This window comes from Vipera ursinii (assembly GCF_947247035.1).
Source record: "Vipera ursinii genome assembly, chromosome: 7".
NCBI classification, from domain to species: Eukaryota; Metazoa; Chordata; class Lepidosauria; order Squamata; family Viperidae; genus Vipera; species Vipera ursinii.
Window position 1 is genome coordinate 67,990,626 of NC_139521.1, and position 13,734 is coordinate 68,004,359.

The window sequence follows — 13,734 nt, forward strand, 5'->3', positions numbered from 1 at the left end:
TATAAAGAACAGTTGCTGGAACTGGATATGTCTAATTTAATGAAAAGAAGGACGAGGGGTGACACGATAGCAGTGTTCCAGTATCTCAGGGGCCGCCCCAAAGAAGAGGGAGTCAAGCTATTCTCCAAAGCACCTGAAAGCAGGACAAGAAGCAATGGGTGGAAACTAATCAAAGAGAGAAGCAACCTAGAACTAAGGTGTCATCACAGGGGGTCCACAAAGGTTTGAAAAAAAATGTTATGATTTAGATCTTGAGTTAAGTCTTTGGGGGACCTGTGGGCATAGTCTGTGGCCACAAAAGCTATTCAAAGAGAGTCCGTGGTGAAGAAAAAGTTAAGAACCACTGCTCTACAAACTTCTTGCGAAAATGGGGAACAAACAGAAAGCATCTGAGAGAATGTTTTCACTTTTTTTCCAGACCCCTTCCATCTTTAAATTACACTAATAGCTGAATAAGGGTTTCTGGCAAGTGTATTACTACTTATTATTCTTTCATTTTGCACTACATACTGTATATGTATATGTAACCATACCCTTCTGAGATTCGAACCTGGGTATGGCTGACTGATGAGAACAAATACGTTTGAAATGATCATATCGGTCTCCCTTTATTCTTTGTTAGCAAGCCAAAAAAATTTACAGAAATATGAGCTGCCACTGCTGTGGCTACTGCCTGTAGATGGGCTAGGCCACAGGTCTGCAACCCGCGGCTCCAGAGCCACATGTGGCTCTTTCAGCCATCTCCTGCGGCTCCCAGTCCTCTGCCATGTGCAGTAAAAAAAAGTGGGACTAAAAAAGTTCAACCAATCAATTCAAATATGCAGGGTAGGTGCATATCTCGCCTTGGCTCCACTCTTCAGTCAAACCCTGTTCTGCGTATGCTTGCATGTATGTGCATGCGCACATATTTTTTGTGGCTCCCAGTTTTTCATTTTGTGAGGGAACCGGTTCCGAGTGGCTCTTTCACTGTTTCAGGTTGCTGACCCCTGGGCTAGGCTGAAACAGGAAATAAGATTTGCCCCATGTCTGGGACTAAGCAAGTGTATTCTGAATGCTTAACAAACATTTAACACATATCTCCCTTGCTTCTCAGCTAACAAAGAGAGAGAGAGAGCCTGTGGCCTAAGGGTTAAAACAACCGCTTAGGACACAGTCGGCCCAGGTTCGAATCTCAGAAGGGTATGGCTGAGTGATGAGAACAAAGAAGTTTGAAATGATCATATCGGTCGCCCTTTATTCTTTGTTAGCAAGCCAAAGAAAATTTACACACACACACACACACACACACACACACACACACAAACATATCTCCCATTATCTTTTCTTCTCACTTGACTCATCTGGAATCATTGTTATGGGAAATGTTATCTTGTATGATCCAGTCATCTCTGTTTTTCCTTTTTTTCCCCTCACAGGTACTATAAAAGTTCAGTTGTGTTGATGTGTTTTGTCATTCCTACTATCTTGCCTTGGTATTTCTGGGGTGAGAGCTTGTGGAATTCATACTTCTTGGCTTCAATTCTCCGCTACACCGTCTCCCTCAACGTTGCTTGGCTGGTCAATAGTGTTGCTCACATGTATGGAAATAGGCCATATGACAAAGACATCAACCCTCGGCAGAATAATTTTGTCGCTTTCGGAGCTATTGGTGAGTTGCCAAGAATTGATTCACCTAGTTTTTTTGGAAAGGTGGCCTTGAGGTTGCTTTCTCCAGACTGCTTTAATGGTGCTTTAGGGTCAGGGATGTCCACAGGTTGTGTGAAAAGGAAGATGCTGGCTGTGGTTGTGAGATTAAGGGTCTTCTGCTTTTTTGTGGGTGTCTTATGAAATATTGGGCAGATAATATTAGAAATTTCTGGTGTGGATAAGAAATTAAAGACCTCCTTACCGGTAATCAATACCTAGATGAGCACAGATTAACACCAAGATTAACAAATAGATCAACAATGAAGAAGTAAACAATACCCCAATCAAGGAACTACCAATTCAAACAAACAAGTTAACAGTAAAGAACAGCCTAACTAAGGAACCACCAAGAACATTCCCACCAACACCGACACAGCAAACCACTAGGTATACAAAATGACAGCAACTCCCACTCCTTTTTAGCACTGATGATGTTACCTAGTTTGGTAATGAGATGTCTGAAAGAAAACAACCAAGCTCAAAAAACACTAAGGACCACCCACGGATGAGAAATTTTGCTTGTTTGCTTAGATGTTTTCTTCTTCTCTAAAAAAAAAGCTGTACTATTAGACCAACTAAAAATGCAACGTTGTTTTTTAGAACTCTTTATTCAGCTACATTTTTCCCCCAAAATAAGACTGGGTCTTACATTAATTTTTGCTCCAAAAGACGTATTAAGGCTTATTTTCTGGTTAGGTCTTATTTTGGGGAAAATACAGAACTAAATGCATCCGACTGGCTGATGATCTTAACTGGGGCTTATTTTTGGAGTAGGGCTTATATTACAGGCATCCTGAAAAATCATGCTAGGGCTTATTTTCCAGTTGGGACTTATTTTGGGGGAAACACAGTAGTAAACTAAGCAAGAGAGGGAGGGAGAAATAATGGCTGATATTAAATTTATAGAATCTGCATTTAATTACTGTTTTAACATGAAACATGGCAGGCATTCCAAGCACTATCCGAGGTGAGATTCAGACTGTTGTGTAGGAGCTTCTTCAAAGCTCTTGGGAAACATAATAGTCCCCATTTTGAGAATATAAAAACTAATCATACAGCATAAGTGGAAATCAGAAGTAAAGGGAGTAAGAAATAAGGAGATGGCTCATTGGAACATTTCATTTTGGACACCCTGTTCAAAGTACATATTTACAGAACGTAACTCTTAAAATCCTCTTGTTGGTCAAAATCATGAAAATAACAGCTGTTTCTCCATTGGAACGTCTACTGCCTCTGCTTGTTGATGCTACATCCTACTTTGTTTTTATCTTTCTCTACCTTTGACCCTACTTTTAATTTCTTCTGGGTTCTGTTTTCCAGGAGAAGGTTACCATAATTACCACCACACCTTTCCATTTGATTATTCAGCCAGTGAGCTTGGCTTGAAATTCAACCCAACCACCTGGTTCATTGACTTCATGTTTTGGATGGGTTTGGTCACCGAGAGGAAGCAAGCACCCAGGGAGATGATCCAAGCTCGCAAAGAGAGGACTGGAGATGGTACTTCTTAAGAAACAAATTGATTCTTGAATTTTGATGCTGCTGTGTTGTTTGTATGTTTCTTGATCGGGGGGCTTCTGTCCCAAACCTTCCCTTATAATGAAAGTAGTATTTTTCATTGAATGACGGCCAGATTCATTTCTGGATAAATGTCATTTTACTTTAATGCAGTCATTTTTTTAATTGCAGAAAACACTTTAAATATTCATCCATCTTCCAAGAAAGATGTGAATGTTCCAGCCTGCAATTTTCCCATAACATAACACCCTTCAAATGAGTTGAACTCTAATTCCCATAATCCCTAGCACTTGCAGCCTTTGGACATTTCAAGTCCAACACATCTGGAAAACACCCGGTTGGGAAAGGCTGGATGGGCAGTCTTCAGGGTTGTGGGTGCTAGTTCTACTGAAAACCATGAGATCTACCAACCATGGGGCAGAGTCAGATGCAAAATCATGATGCAGGAGCAAAGCAGATTTGACTCTCCATCTACCGAGGTACATCTGACATGTTGAACATCAGGAACTCTGATGCAGAATGTAAAACTGGTCAGGAAAAACTGTGCAGTCTACTTACCTGGTCTAAAGCATCCCTTCATCTCATGACAGGTTATTAGCTGCTACCCAATACTGTATGTTGAACCTCATGATTTGAGGGAATGTTCTCTAGATCAGGGATCTCCAAACTGTTGGAGTTGGCTGGGGAATTCTGAAAGTCCAGAAGTCTTAAAATTGCCAAGTTTGGAGACCCCTGATCTAGCTGCAGAATAGTCTCTTACAGTTGTACATGATGCTCACCATCAGTAGTCAATCTTTCTTTAAAGCTACTGTAGCTAAAAAGCTCCTGATATCACCCCAAAGAATGTAAAATTCCTCCCTCTACACCTGGTTTTGGTGGAGTTGATTGTAGAATTAAAGCTGTCTTAAATGCAACTTTTTTTTGAAGATTACATATTATTTAGTATTAAAAGCAAATGATATTTCATCTGATGTAGTCATCCTATCCACACACCATTCTTCTCCAAGTGGGTATCCTTGCCCTCGCCCTCTGCAGTAAATAAGCCCATTGGGTCATGCTAAGTTGGCAATGAATTGTAGTCTGATTCCTACAGTCCAATTCATACCACAAAGTGCAGTCCAATTCATGTCATCAGAATGAAGAAGCTCTGCCTGCACTACTTGGGAAACACACGCAACTCTTAACAGAGTGAAGGAACTTTCTCTAATGAAAGGAAGTCAAATGTTTAATTTAAAATAGCTCTGCTGTGGCTTTTCCTCTGCTTTGGCCTTGGGGTTTCTTGTATACCTTTAAAAAGACTCTTTGAAAAGAACTTTCCCACTTGTTTTATTGAAAGGATAGCTTGGTAGAGGAGAAGAATAATCCAGGAAAAGCGGTTGCAAGGCTACTTCCTCCACTGAAGCAAATGGGAAAGTACTGTAATTATCACATTATTTAACTCAGGGGTCTTCAAACTTGGCCCTTTTATGACTTGTGGACTTCAACTCCCAGAATTCCTCAGCCAGGCAAACTGATCTAACTGGTCTAAGGCAATGCTTCTCAACCTTGGTCACTTTAAGATGGGGGGACTTCAGCTCCCAGCATTCTGGGAGTTGAAGTCCACCCATCTGAAAGTGGCCAAAGTTGAAAACACCGATCTAAGGAGAGATCCCAAATTGTGTTCCTATCTGAAGCAAAAGGACCTACAGTATAATCAATTCCAAGAAATGTTATATAGTTATCCCATCACCAGCATTATTCGGATCATGATTCAGTATTATTGTTCTCAGTAAGATTTCTTTTTTCTGATAATTGCCTGCTTCTAGCTTTTACTATTTACTAGATCCACAATGATGCCGATCATCTATCCTGCTGTTTCTGTAGAGGAGGGCTGAACAAAATGATAAAAAAAACCAAGAAGTCTTGTGGCACTTTTAAAAATGGGCATGTTTATTCGTGCATAAACTTTGGGGGATTGCAGTGCACTGCGTCAGAAACATGTAAGCATCTGATACAGTAAACTACCATCCAAGGAAGTCGGTGCAATGTCATATTGGTTTGTCTGCTCAGGGCAAGGGTCCCCTGGGCTGTGGTACTGGTACCGGTCCGTGGCCTGTTAGAAACCAAGCCACGCAAACAGCAGGCGAGCAAGCAAAGCTTCATCTGCACCTGTGCAGGATCTAGGTTGCGCACAAAACCACCCAACCCCGTGGAAAAATTGTCTTCTACAAAACCGTTCCCTGGTGCCAGAAAGTTTGGGGACCACTGCTCAGTGGCCACAAGTTCTCGGCTGCAAGAGATGGCTACTGAAAAAAAAGTAAAGAATGTAATTTAAAAACAGTATGGAAAAAGGGCATTTCAATCATTCTGATGAAACCAAGCTCTTTAGATAACTCCAGGCACACTCCAGTCTTTTGATTTATTCCAAATTCTCACTTGCTCTGTTGGGATTTATTTCTTGTGAGCCTGATGAAGATGTGTTTGATAATGTTATATAAGGAAAGGAAATTTCGTGGTTGCTTTTCTCTTCTGATAAAAGGGGTCAGGAATGCTGATTAGCAAAAGCAATTTGCTGTGTTTTGCAATTCCTTCTTGGAGATCTTTCAAGTGCCACTCTTCAATGCTCATACACTTGTTGTTGTTGTTTTTAAACTGTGCTCTGTATCCACATTGAAACAAGAAGCATTTCTAAACGACTTGGAATCACTAATGATTAAAACAAGACACAGAGAGATTCCCCTTATGGCAAGACCGGGACTCCGCTGCTTTAATTCTCCTTTTCTTTTTCCTCATTTGCTTCGTTTCCTCGTTGAATATGCAGTTCATTTATTAAACAGCAGGTATTTATATTAACATATATATGCTTTTATGGGCCAAAAATGAAAATGAATATGTTTAAATTATTGGTTTTATCGTCATTTTGTGATATAGACATTGTCATTTCTAATGTACACAGCTGAATGATGTCTTAAATCAAATAAAGCTTCATGTTAAATGTTTGGATACCTATTTTATATTCCAACTGGTCAAAGTAAGGACAAAAAGGACATCCAAGCTACTCCATATTCAGGAGCTATTTTGATTCCTATCTACCAGATATCAACATTCAAACTTCAGTTCCATGAAGCATCCATTAATGTCCAAGTCACTTTCTCTTAAATCAGGGGTGTCAAACTCAATTTCATTGAGGGCCACATCAGCATTGCAGTTGCCCTCAGGGGGCCGGGTGGGTGTGGCCAGGGTGGGCGTGGCCTACTGGGTGGGTGTGGCTAGAGTGCCTATGGCCTACTGGGTGGGCGTGGCCAGCTCTACATCGTTCGCATCAAGGGTGCCTATGGGGGCCTGGGCAGGTGTGGGACAGATCTGGAGGTCTCTGGCAGAAGGAGGGTCTCTGGGTCAGGGCCAAGGCAGTGGGGGCCGTTCCCTCACTGTTTCCAGGATGGCTTCACGGGCCGCATGAAACCACTTCGCGGGCCGGATCTGGCCCCCGGGCCTTGTGTTTGACATGTCTGTCTTAAATGAAATTTATGAAGCTTGTGCTAGGTAGGGGTCTTCAAACTTAGCCCTTTTATGACTTGGGGACTTCAACTCCCAGAATTCCTCAGCCAGGCTGGCTGAGGAATTCTGGGAGTTGAAGTCCACAAGTCATAAAAGGGCCAAGGTTGAAGACCCCTGTGCTAGAGGCTTGGTCAAGGCAATTTGCCACTCTTACATACTGTTCTCAATAGCATTTCTGGCCCTTAGCTTACTAGATTACTTACTGGATTCCAAGCTTCTGATAATGATGCTAAAGGACAATTGAGTACTTCTCATAGAACCTACCTCTTTCAGGTTTAAGACTTGGAGGGTGATCTTTTCAGAGCCCCATAGTTGGGTTTGTGGTGATGAAGGAAAGATTAGATAACCTTTATTGTCATTTTTCCCCTGTGGGCATAGTGGCACACATTAAAAATGAAATTTAGTTGCTTCCTCTCAAAGTGTACTCATACATAACACACATTTAAAACATACTATATACAACATAATGTATAGACCTACACCCTTACATATAAGCAACATATAAATATTATTCACTGTCCATCTTGAATATGTAACGGAAGGTGGAAGCTTTAGAGTTCACAAGGTTAATACTGTATGGGACAAAGCTGTGACTGAATCTGGATGTTCTGCTTTGGATACCACAGAGCCTCCTCCCAGAAGGGAACAAGGAAAACAGGTCGTGAGGAGGATGTGTGGTGTCCCAGACAATCTTGCGGACCCTGCTCAAACAACGCTTCTGTGCTATGTCCTGGATGGGAGGGAGGGAACTGCCAATGATCTTTTCGGCCATCCTCACCACTCTCTGCACCGCCTTCCTGTCTGAAGCAGGGATGCTTCCAAACCAGATTGTGATGCTGTATGACAGGATGCTCTCGAACGTCCCCCTGCAGAAAGTGGTCAGGACAGGGGAAGGAAGATGAGCTTTTCTCATGCGATGCAGAAAATGCAGGCACTGCTGTGCCCGCTTCACCAGCGTCTCGCCGTTGAGCCTACTTGTTAACTGAACACCCAGGAAAAGCTATTCTCCATAGGGGCACTTTGGCTTTGGAGTGACCTTTTCCTGAAGACCTGGTTAATACCAACATTGTGGTTTTTGTAGTAAGGTTACTGTGGCATATAATTTATTACCGGTAGTATATTTAATTAGTTTGCTAAATGCTGATTGCATCATATTAAATAATGCCCTGTTGACATCTGATCTTCATCATTGTTTACATTAGAACACATCTAAAAATTTTATTTTTTATTAAAATGCTTCAGTGGATTTTTTTTTACTAAATCCATTACTAATGAGTTGCTTATCCCTGATTCTTATTTGACCAGTGATGTTTCATGAAAGAAATGAATTCTGGGCATGGGATTATATAATGGCTTTTAATTCAACATTTGCCAAATGTTCATGATTCCGCTGTTTTGATTCTGTGGGGAAAATGCCTGATGAAAATGTAAATGATGGTTCAAAAAAAAACCCAAAACACTGAAGGCCAAATCTTGGGGAGAGATACAGTAGATAGATGGAATGATGGATGGATGGATGGATGGATGGATAGATAGATAGATAGATAGATAGATAGATAGATAGATAGATAGATAGATAGATTATAGGCAGATAAAGATAGATAGGTAAATATGTAGGTAGATAAATATATAGATAGATAAAAAGAGAGAGAAAGAAAGAAAAAGAAATAGAAAGGGAAAGGAAGAGGGGAGAGGGAAGAGGGAATGGGAAAGGAAAGGAAAGGAATGGAAAGGAAAGGAAGATTTTAATCTTGCCCTTTTATCTAATGAGGTCTGGGACATATTGATGTTGCTTCTTTTTCTTTTTGCCCTCAGAATAATCATTAATTCAACAAGTGCAAGCATGTTGGCCCTTCCCATACAACACAATCAGGTTAGAAAGGGTGTAAGTGTGTTGTGTAAATAACATGACACTCTAATCCAGGTGTCTATTGTTCCCTCTGAGCACTGTGTGGCTCTGGTCAAGAAATTAATTCTCCCTTTCTCTCACGGAGACAAAAGACGAGATGAAATGTGGAACGGTTAACTAGGAGTCTTGAGGTTTTGTCTCTTTTTACTTTTCCTCCTCTTACCCCATCTTGTGGAACAGAACAGAATGCAAATACTTAAAGGCATATCTGACTTTATCCCTGTGACACTGAAACCGTGTATCTGTTGGTTTTTCCTTAACAGATAAGGAACAACATTTCACACTTTCGATAGGGTTTCCTTTTTTCAATTTGGGTTGGTCAAGCTCCCATGATAGATTCCAGCTTTTGACAAAGTTTCTGCAAGCTTAATGGAGCTTGTCTGGATCTGGCTTCTTTGTTTGACTCAACCAACAGTCATTTATAAACAGCTTAAAGAACCCAGGATTAGCTGAATACATTAATCAGTTCAAGAAAATGTCAAGGAGCAAAAAATCTACAACTCTTTGCATTTACAAACCTTATTTCTGTGATAATTGCTAGGATTTAAGAAGATATCTGAGGTGATATTGATACAGAATTTTATGTGCTGAGATAGAGAATAAGTCTAAATCATTGGAGGGAAACAAATGGGGCAAATGACAACACATATGTCATGATGTCATGCAATTACCACATATGATGGATTGGAATTGTAGCTCACAGGAATTCTTCATTTTGCCTCCAATATCCCTGGAGAATCATAAGCTGAGAATAGAGATTAAAGATGTTTAACATGTAAATATGAGATCAGGGCAATACAATATTCCTTAGCAAACTCAAGAAGACTATAAGTTTTTCTTCACCATTTCACTGATAGCACAAATTAAGCCTTAATCATTGGGAGAAAAGTTCAGGTTCTCTGTTGCCAGTTGTGAAATATTCACAATAAATATTGGGTGTGCTTAAAAACAACAGGTCATGGTGATGTTCTCCTTTTTGAGCCCTTGAACAAAGGCAGGACAAGAAGCAACGGATGGAAACTAACCAAAGAGAGAAGCAACCTAGAACTAAGAAATTTCCTGACAGTGAAAACAATTGATCAGTGGAACAACCTGCCTCCAGAAGTTGTGAATGCTCCAACACTGGAGGTTTTTAAGAGGAGATTGGACAACCATTTGTCTGAGATGATATAGAGTTTCCTACTAGAGCAGAGGGTTGGACTAGAAGATCTCCACGGTCCCTTCCAACATCATCATCATCATTATCATCACCATTATTATTATTATTATTGCCACCAAGGACATCCATCTTTTTACAGGTCTCGCCATTTGAGTAGGAAATATCAGATTAAGGGTTTTGGGCTCCAGAATCTCTCAGAGCAAAAAACATGCAATGGATTCTCCAGCTTCGATTTGTTTGTTATTTGTACTTTAGATCCAATAATCAACAATTTGCAGCTGATTTGCCAAGTCCAGTTTACATTTAACGTCTGAATGCACAGGATTGCTTTAAAAAGTATTCACTAGGTGTCACTCTTCATATGAATGAAGATACAGCAAAGGCAGGGCCTTACTTGCTTGTAAAATTAGGCCAAATTAAAGTTGCTATACAGAAAGACATGTAGAATATTTCAGAGTGCTTATGTTACCATCCAGAAAAGCAGTCAGCATTACTATCCCTATACCAGGAGTAGGTAACCTCGGCTCTTTTATAACTCATGGACTTCAACTCCCAGAATTCCTGAGCCAGCTGGCTCAGGAATTCTGGGAGTTGAAGTCCATGAGTCATAAAAGAGCCGAGGTTGCCTACCCCTGCCCTATACTGTAATTGCAAATAGGAGCATTGTGATGAAATGAAAGTTAATTTGCTTCAGACATTGCCTCCCATTCGGAAGGTTAAGATTTCAATCCTAGGTAGTGGTAGATGTTTCTCTCCTGGGACACACACACACACAAACACACTCACTCACACACACACACACACACAAAAGATATTTGCTGTGAACTCCACATAGGCGTCAGGAAGGGCATGCAGCTGGTTAATGGTCAGCTCCATCCAGTCGCCCGCCTCTACCCCGAATTAAGGGATTACAGCAGGCTGTAAAAGGGGAATATGGAAGAAATTGATCACATTCTTCACAACTATCTCAGACCTTTGGAAGATTTTGTTGTTTCGCTAAGAACGTTCTTTTTCCTTACTGACCTAAAGCCCAGAAAATGGGTTTTAGTAGTTTTGCTTGGGAAATTCCTGTAATTATACAAGCGTGCTTTTGAATGGCCAAAATAAATATTGCAATATAATATAGTTATAGTGCAAACTCTCCAGGGCCAGATTAACTGCATTCTAGGAGGCTAAAAAAATGCTGATGGTTTGATTGTAGTTTGATTATTTTCTTTAAGGTATCCTGTAGGAAGGCTAAAGTGTCAAATGTTCCAATCATGATCAAGGGGGAAAAATGTAGGATTCAGGGAATTACAGAATCTGGAAAAGTTTTTAAGTAGATCATTATATAGAGCTAAATTTAGTGTTAAAAAAAGATAACATGGACAACCTCTAAAAAAGAATAAAAATTGAAAGAGCATATTTTATTTTAAAAAGGAATAACCACATTTTAATGCTTCTCTCCAAAATGATACTTAAACAGAACAAAGATTAGGAAAAATATTTTTAACATTGCTCATGTGAGGCTAGTACCTGAGTAAATTTATCACTGAAGAGTTTTTAAATCTCTTTCTTGTTGTGTTAATGCCACTGAGTCAAAATGAATGATGGCATTTAATTTTCAAATGTATTGCAATTATAAATCTGACAGTTAATTAAATGTATATCTTATGTTGCATTTATTTTTAAAGTTCAGGAAATAGGTATTGACACTAATGAAGTTCCAAACCAACCAGTACATCCATAGCCCATTCATTAAAGTAGGCTGAACTGTTTAAGCCCCACCCCTTATGACATCACTAATGTTGATGGAATGGTTGGAAGAAATACTGTATACCATAGATATACTGTATTTTTAATAAACCATTCAACCGTCTCTTCTTAACTTATGGGCTGATCTGAGTTTTGTGCAATAAATTGAAGACAACAGTGCAAAAGAGGGTGAAGCCAGGACTTAAAATAGGCCCTATTTGGGGGGAGGTTAGAGTTTGTAAGAAATGAAATATGTGCTTTAACTTTTTACAACATTTAAGACAATTATTTAAGACATTTTAAACCTCCAAAATCCTCAAATGTAAAAAAAGGCAGATTTTTAAAAATCTAATTCCGGGAATCCATATATAGTACCATAAAATTAAGGCTGCGCTGATTTAAGCCATCTGCTCTTCAAGGATTTCTTCCAAAAAAGTGTAAGATTAACAAGACGGCCATAATATCTCTTGCAAAATATGACAGATCAATTGTCAGAGCATGCACAGTCTTATTGTGCGAGATAACCCAGGAGTAAAAACAGTAAACAGTGGTCTATAGTAAATGGTGGTTTATCTTACACTATCTACAATATCAAGCACCAGGAAGAATATACATACACGTGCTAATACAGCAGGATCCAAGAAACCACAGTTACAACAGGAAATGGAAGAGAGACAACACATCAGCAGAGCCTTCTCTTTATACAAAGGCTCTTAAAGAGACAAAGACCCTGCTGAGTCATTCCCATCATTACATCTTACATTACATAAGCTGGTTAGCTGTTAAATCAATACTTTGACATCAGTAAATGAAAGCTTTGCATTTTTTTTCTGGCTTTCTATTCTTTCTGTCCCCCTCTACTGTTTGCCCAGATTTTTGCCATCTAGAAATACCAATCCAGTTCCTAGGACATAAATATTGTTTCTTCTGATATTGTTACAGAAAGATCCATCTTTAATTTGATCAGTCATGTCTTAATGTAACTATGTGTACATACAGTCTGTAAGTCTAGAACACAGACATGCATACATGAGATTTCTGTCTAACTATATAACCCAACGGTCACTGAGAGTTGGTCTAGTTGGGAATAGTCCATCCATCTGCCTTTGATAGTGACAGATATTCCAGAATTGCAGTAGAAGCTGGGAATATTTTGTTGGAAACAAACAACTTATTTCCCAGAACTGATACGCTTAAGTCACTTGGCAGCCAGGATGCAAAGGAGCTCACTGCCAAAATTTAACCACTTCCCTTGACACTTCATGGGTTATTAAATTTAACTTAAGGGAAGCTTATCCAATTTTGGGGAAAATAATTATTCATTTGTGGAGTGGGAGGTGTGTCTGTGGGGGGTAAGGCATTCTGGGAAATTAAGGAGACTTTGGATTTTTCCCTCCCAGAGGGAATGAATAACAGCTCCATCCTCAGAAGATTGGATGCCAGCACTGCATCAACTTTATTGGCAAGTCCAATGTCTGAGAAAGTCTAAAGAAATGTGTCAGATTCAGGAATGTGAATAAAGTGATCTGATGGATCAAAGGCAGCTTAGCTCCATAATACAGACTTGAGATGGCATTACCTTCAGCCCTGGCAATGGCAATAACAAATTCTTCATCATTTATTCATGTATTTCCTGCCTTTATTATTGTTTTTTAAATAATTCAAGGCAGCCTATATTCTTAATACTCCTTCCTCCTCCTATTTTCCCCACAACTTAACCCTGTGAGCTGGGCGGTACTAGGAGAAAATGAGGGGCCTGGAACTAGACCTCATCATCTCCCGGTGATTGACTCATGATCACTCAGCCAACTTTCTTGCCTAAGACTGGGTTAGAATTCACAGTCTCCTGGTGATTGGCCCAAAGTCACCCAGTCAGCTTTCATGGCTAAGGCAGAACTAGAACTCACCATCTTCTGATGGTTGGCCCAAAGTTACCCAGCTGACTTTCATGTCTCAGACAACACTAGAACTCACCATCTTCTGGTGATTGGCCCAAAGTCACCCAGTCAACTTTCATGTCTAAGACAGGACTAGAACTCACCATCTTCTGGTGATTGGCCCAAGGTCACCCAGTCAACTTTCATGTCTAAGACAGGACTAGAACTCACCATCTCCTGGTGATTGGCCCAAGGTCACCCAGTCAACTTTCATGTCTAAGACAGGACTAGAACTCACCATCTCCTGGTGATTG

General features: G+C 40.1%; 1 protein-coding gene across 1 annotated transcript in view; it reads left to right on the forward strand.

Moving 5' to 3' along the window:
- SCD5 (stearoyl-CoA desaturase 5) overlaps positions 1-3,264 on the forward strand; it is a 31,432-nt gene extending 28,168 nt beyond the window's left edge. Inside the window, exons 4-5 of the mRNA XM_083367195.1 lie at positions 1,416-1,648; positions 3,007-3,264. Coding sequence (XP_083223321.1) covers positions 1,416-1,648; positions 3,007-3,197 — 424 coding nt within the window. The 3' untranslated portion in view covers positions 3,198-3,264. The remainder of the gene's footprint in view (positions 1-1,415; positions 1,649-3,006) is intronic.
- Positions 3,265-13,734: the final 10,470 nt, after the last annotated feature.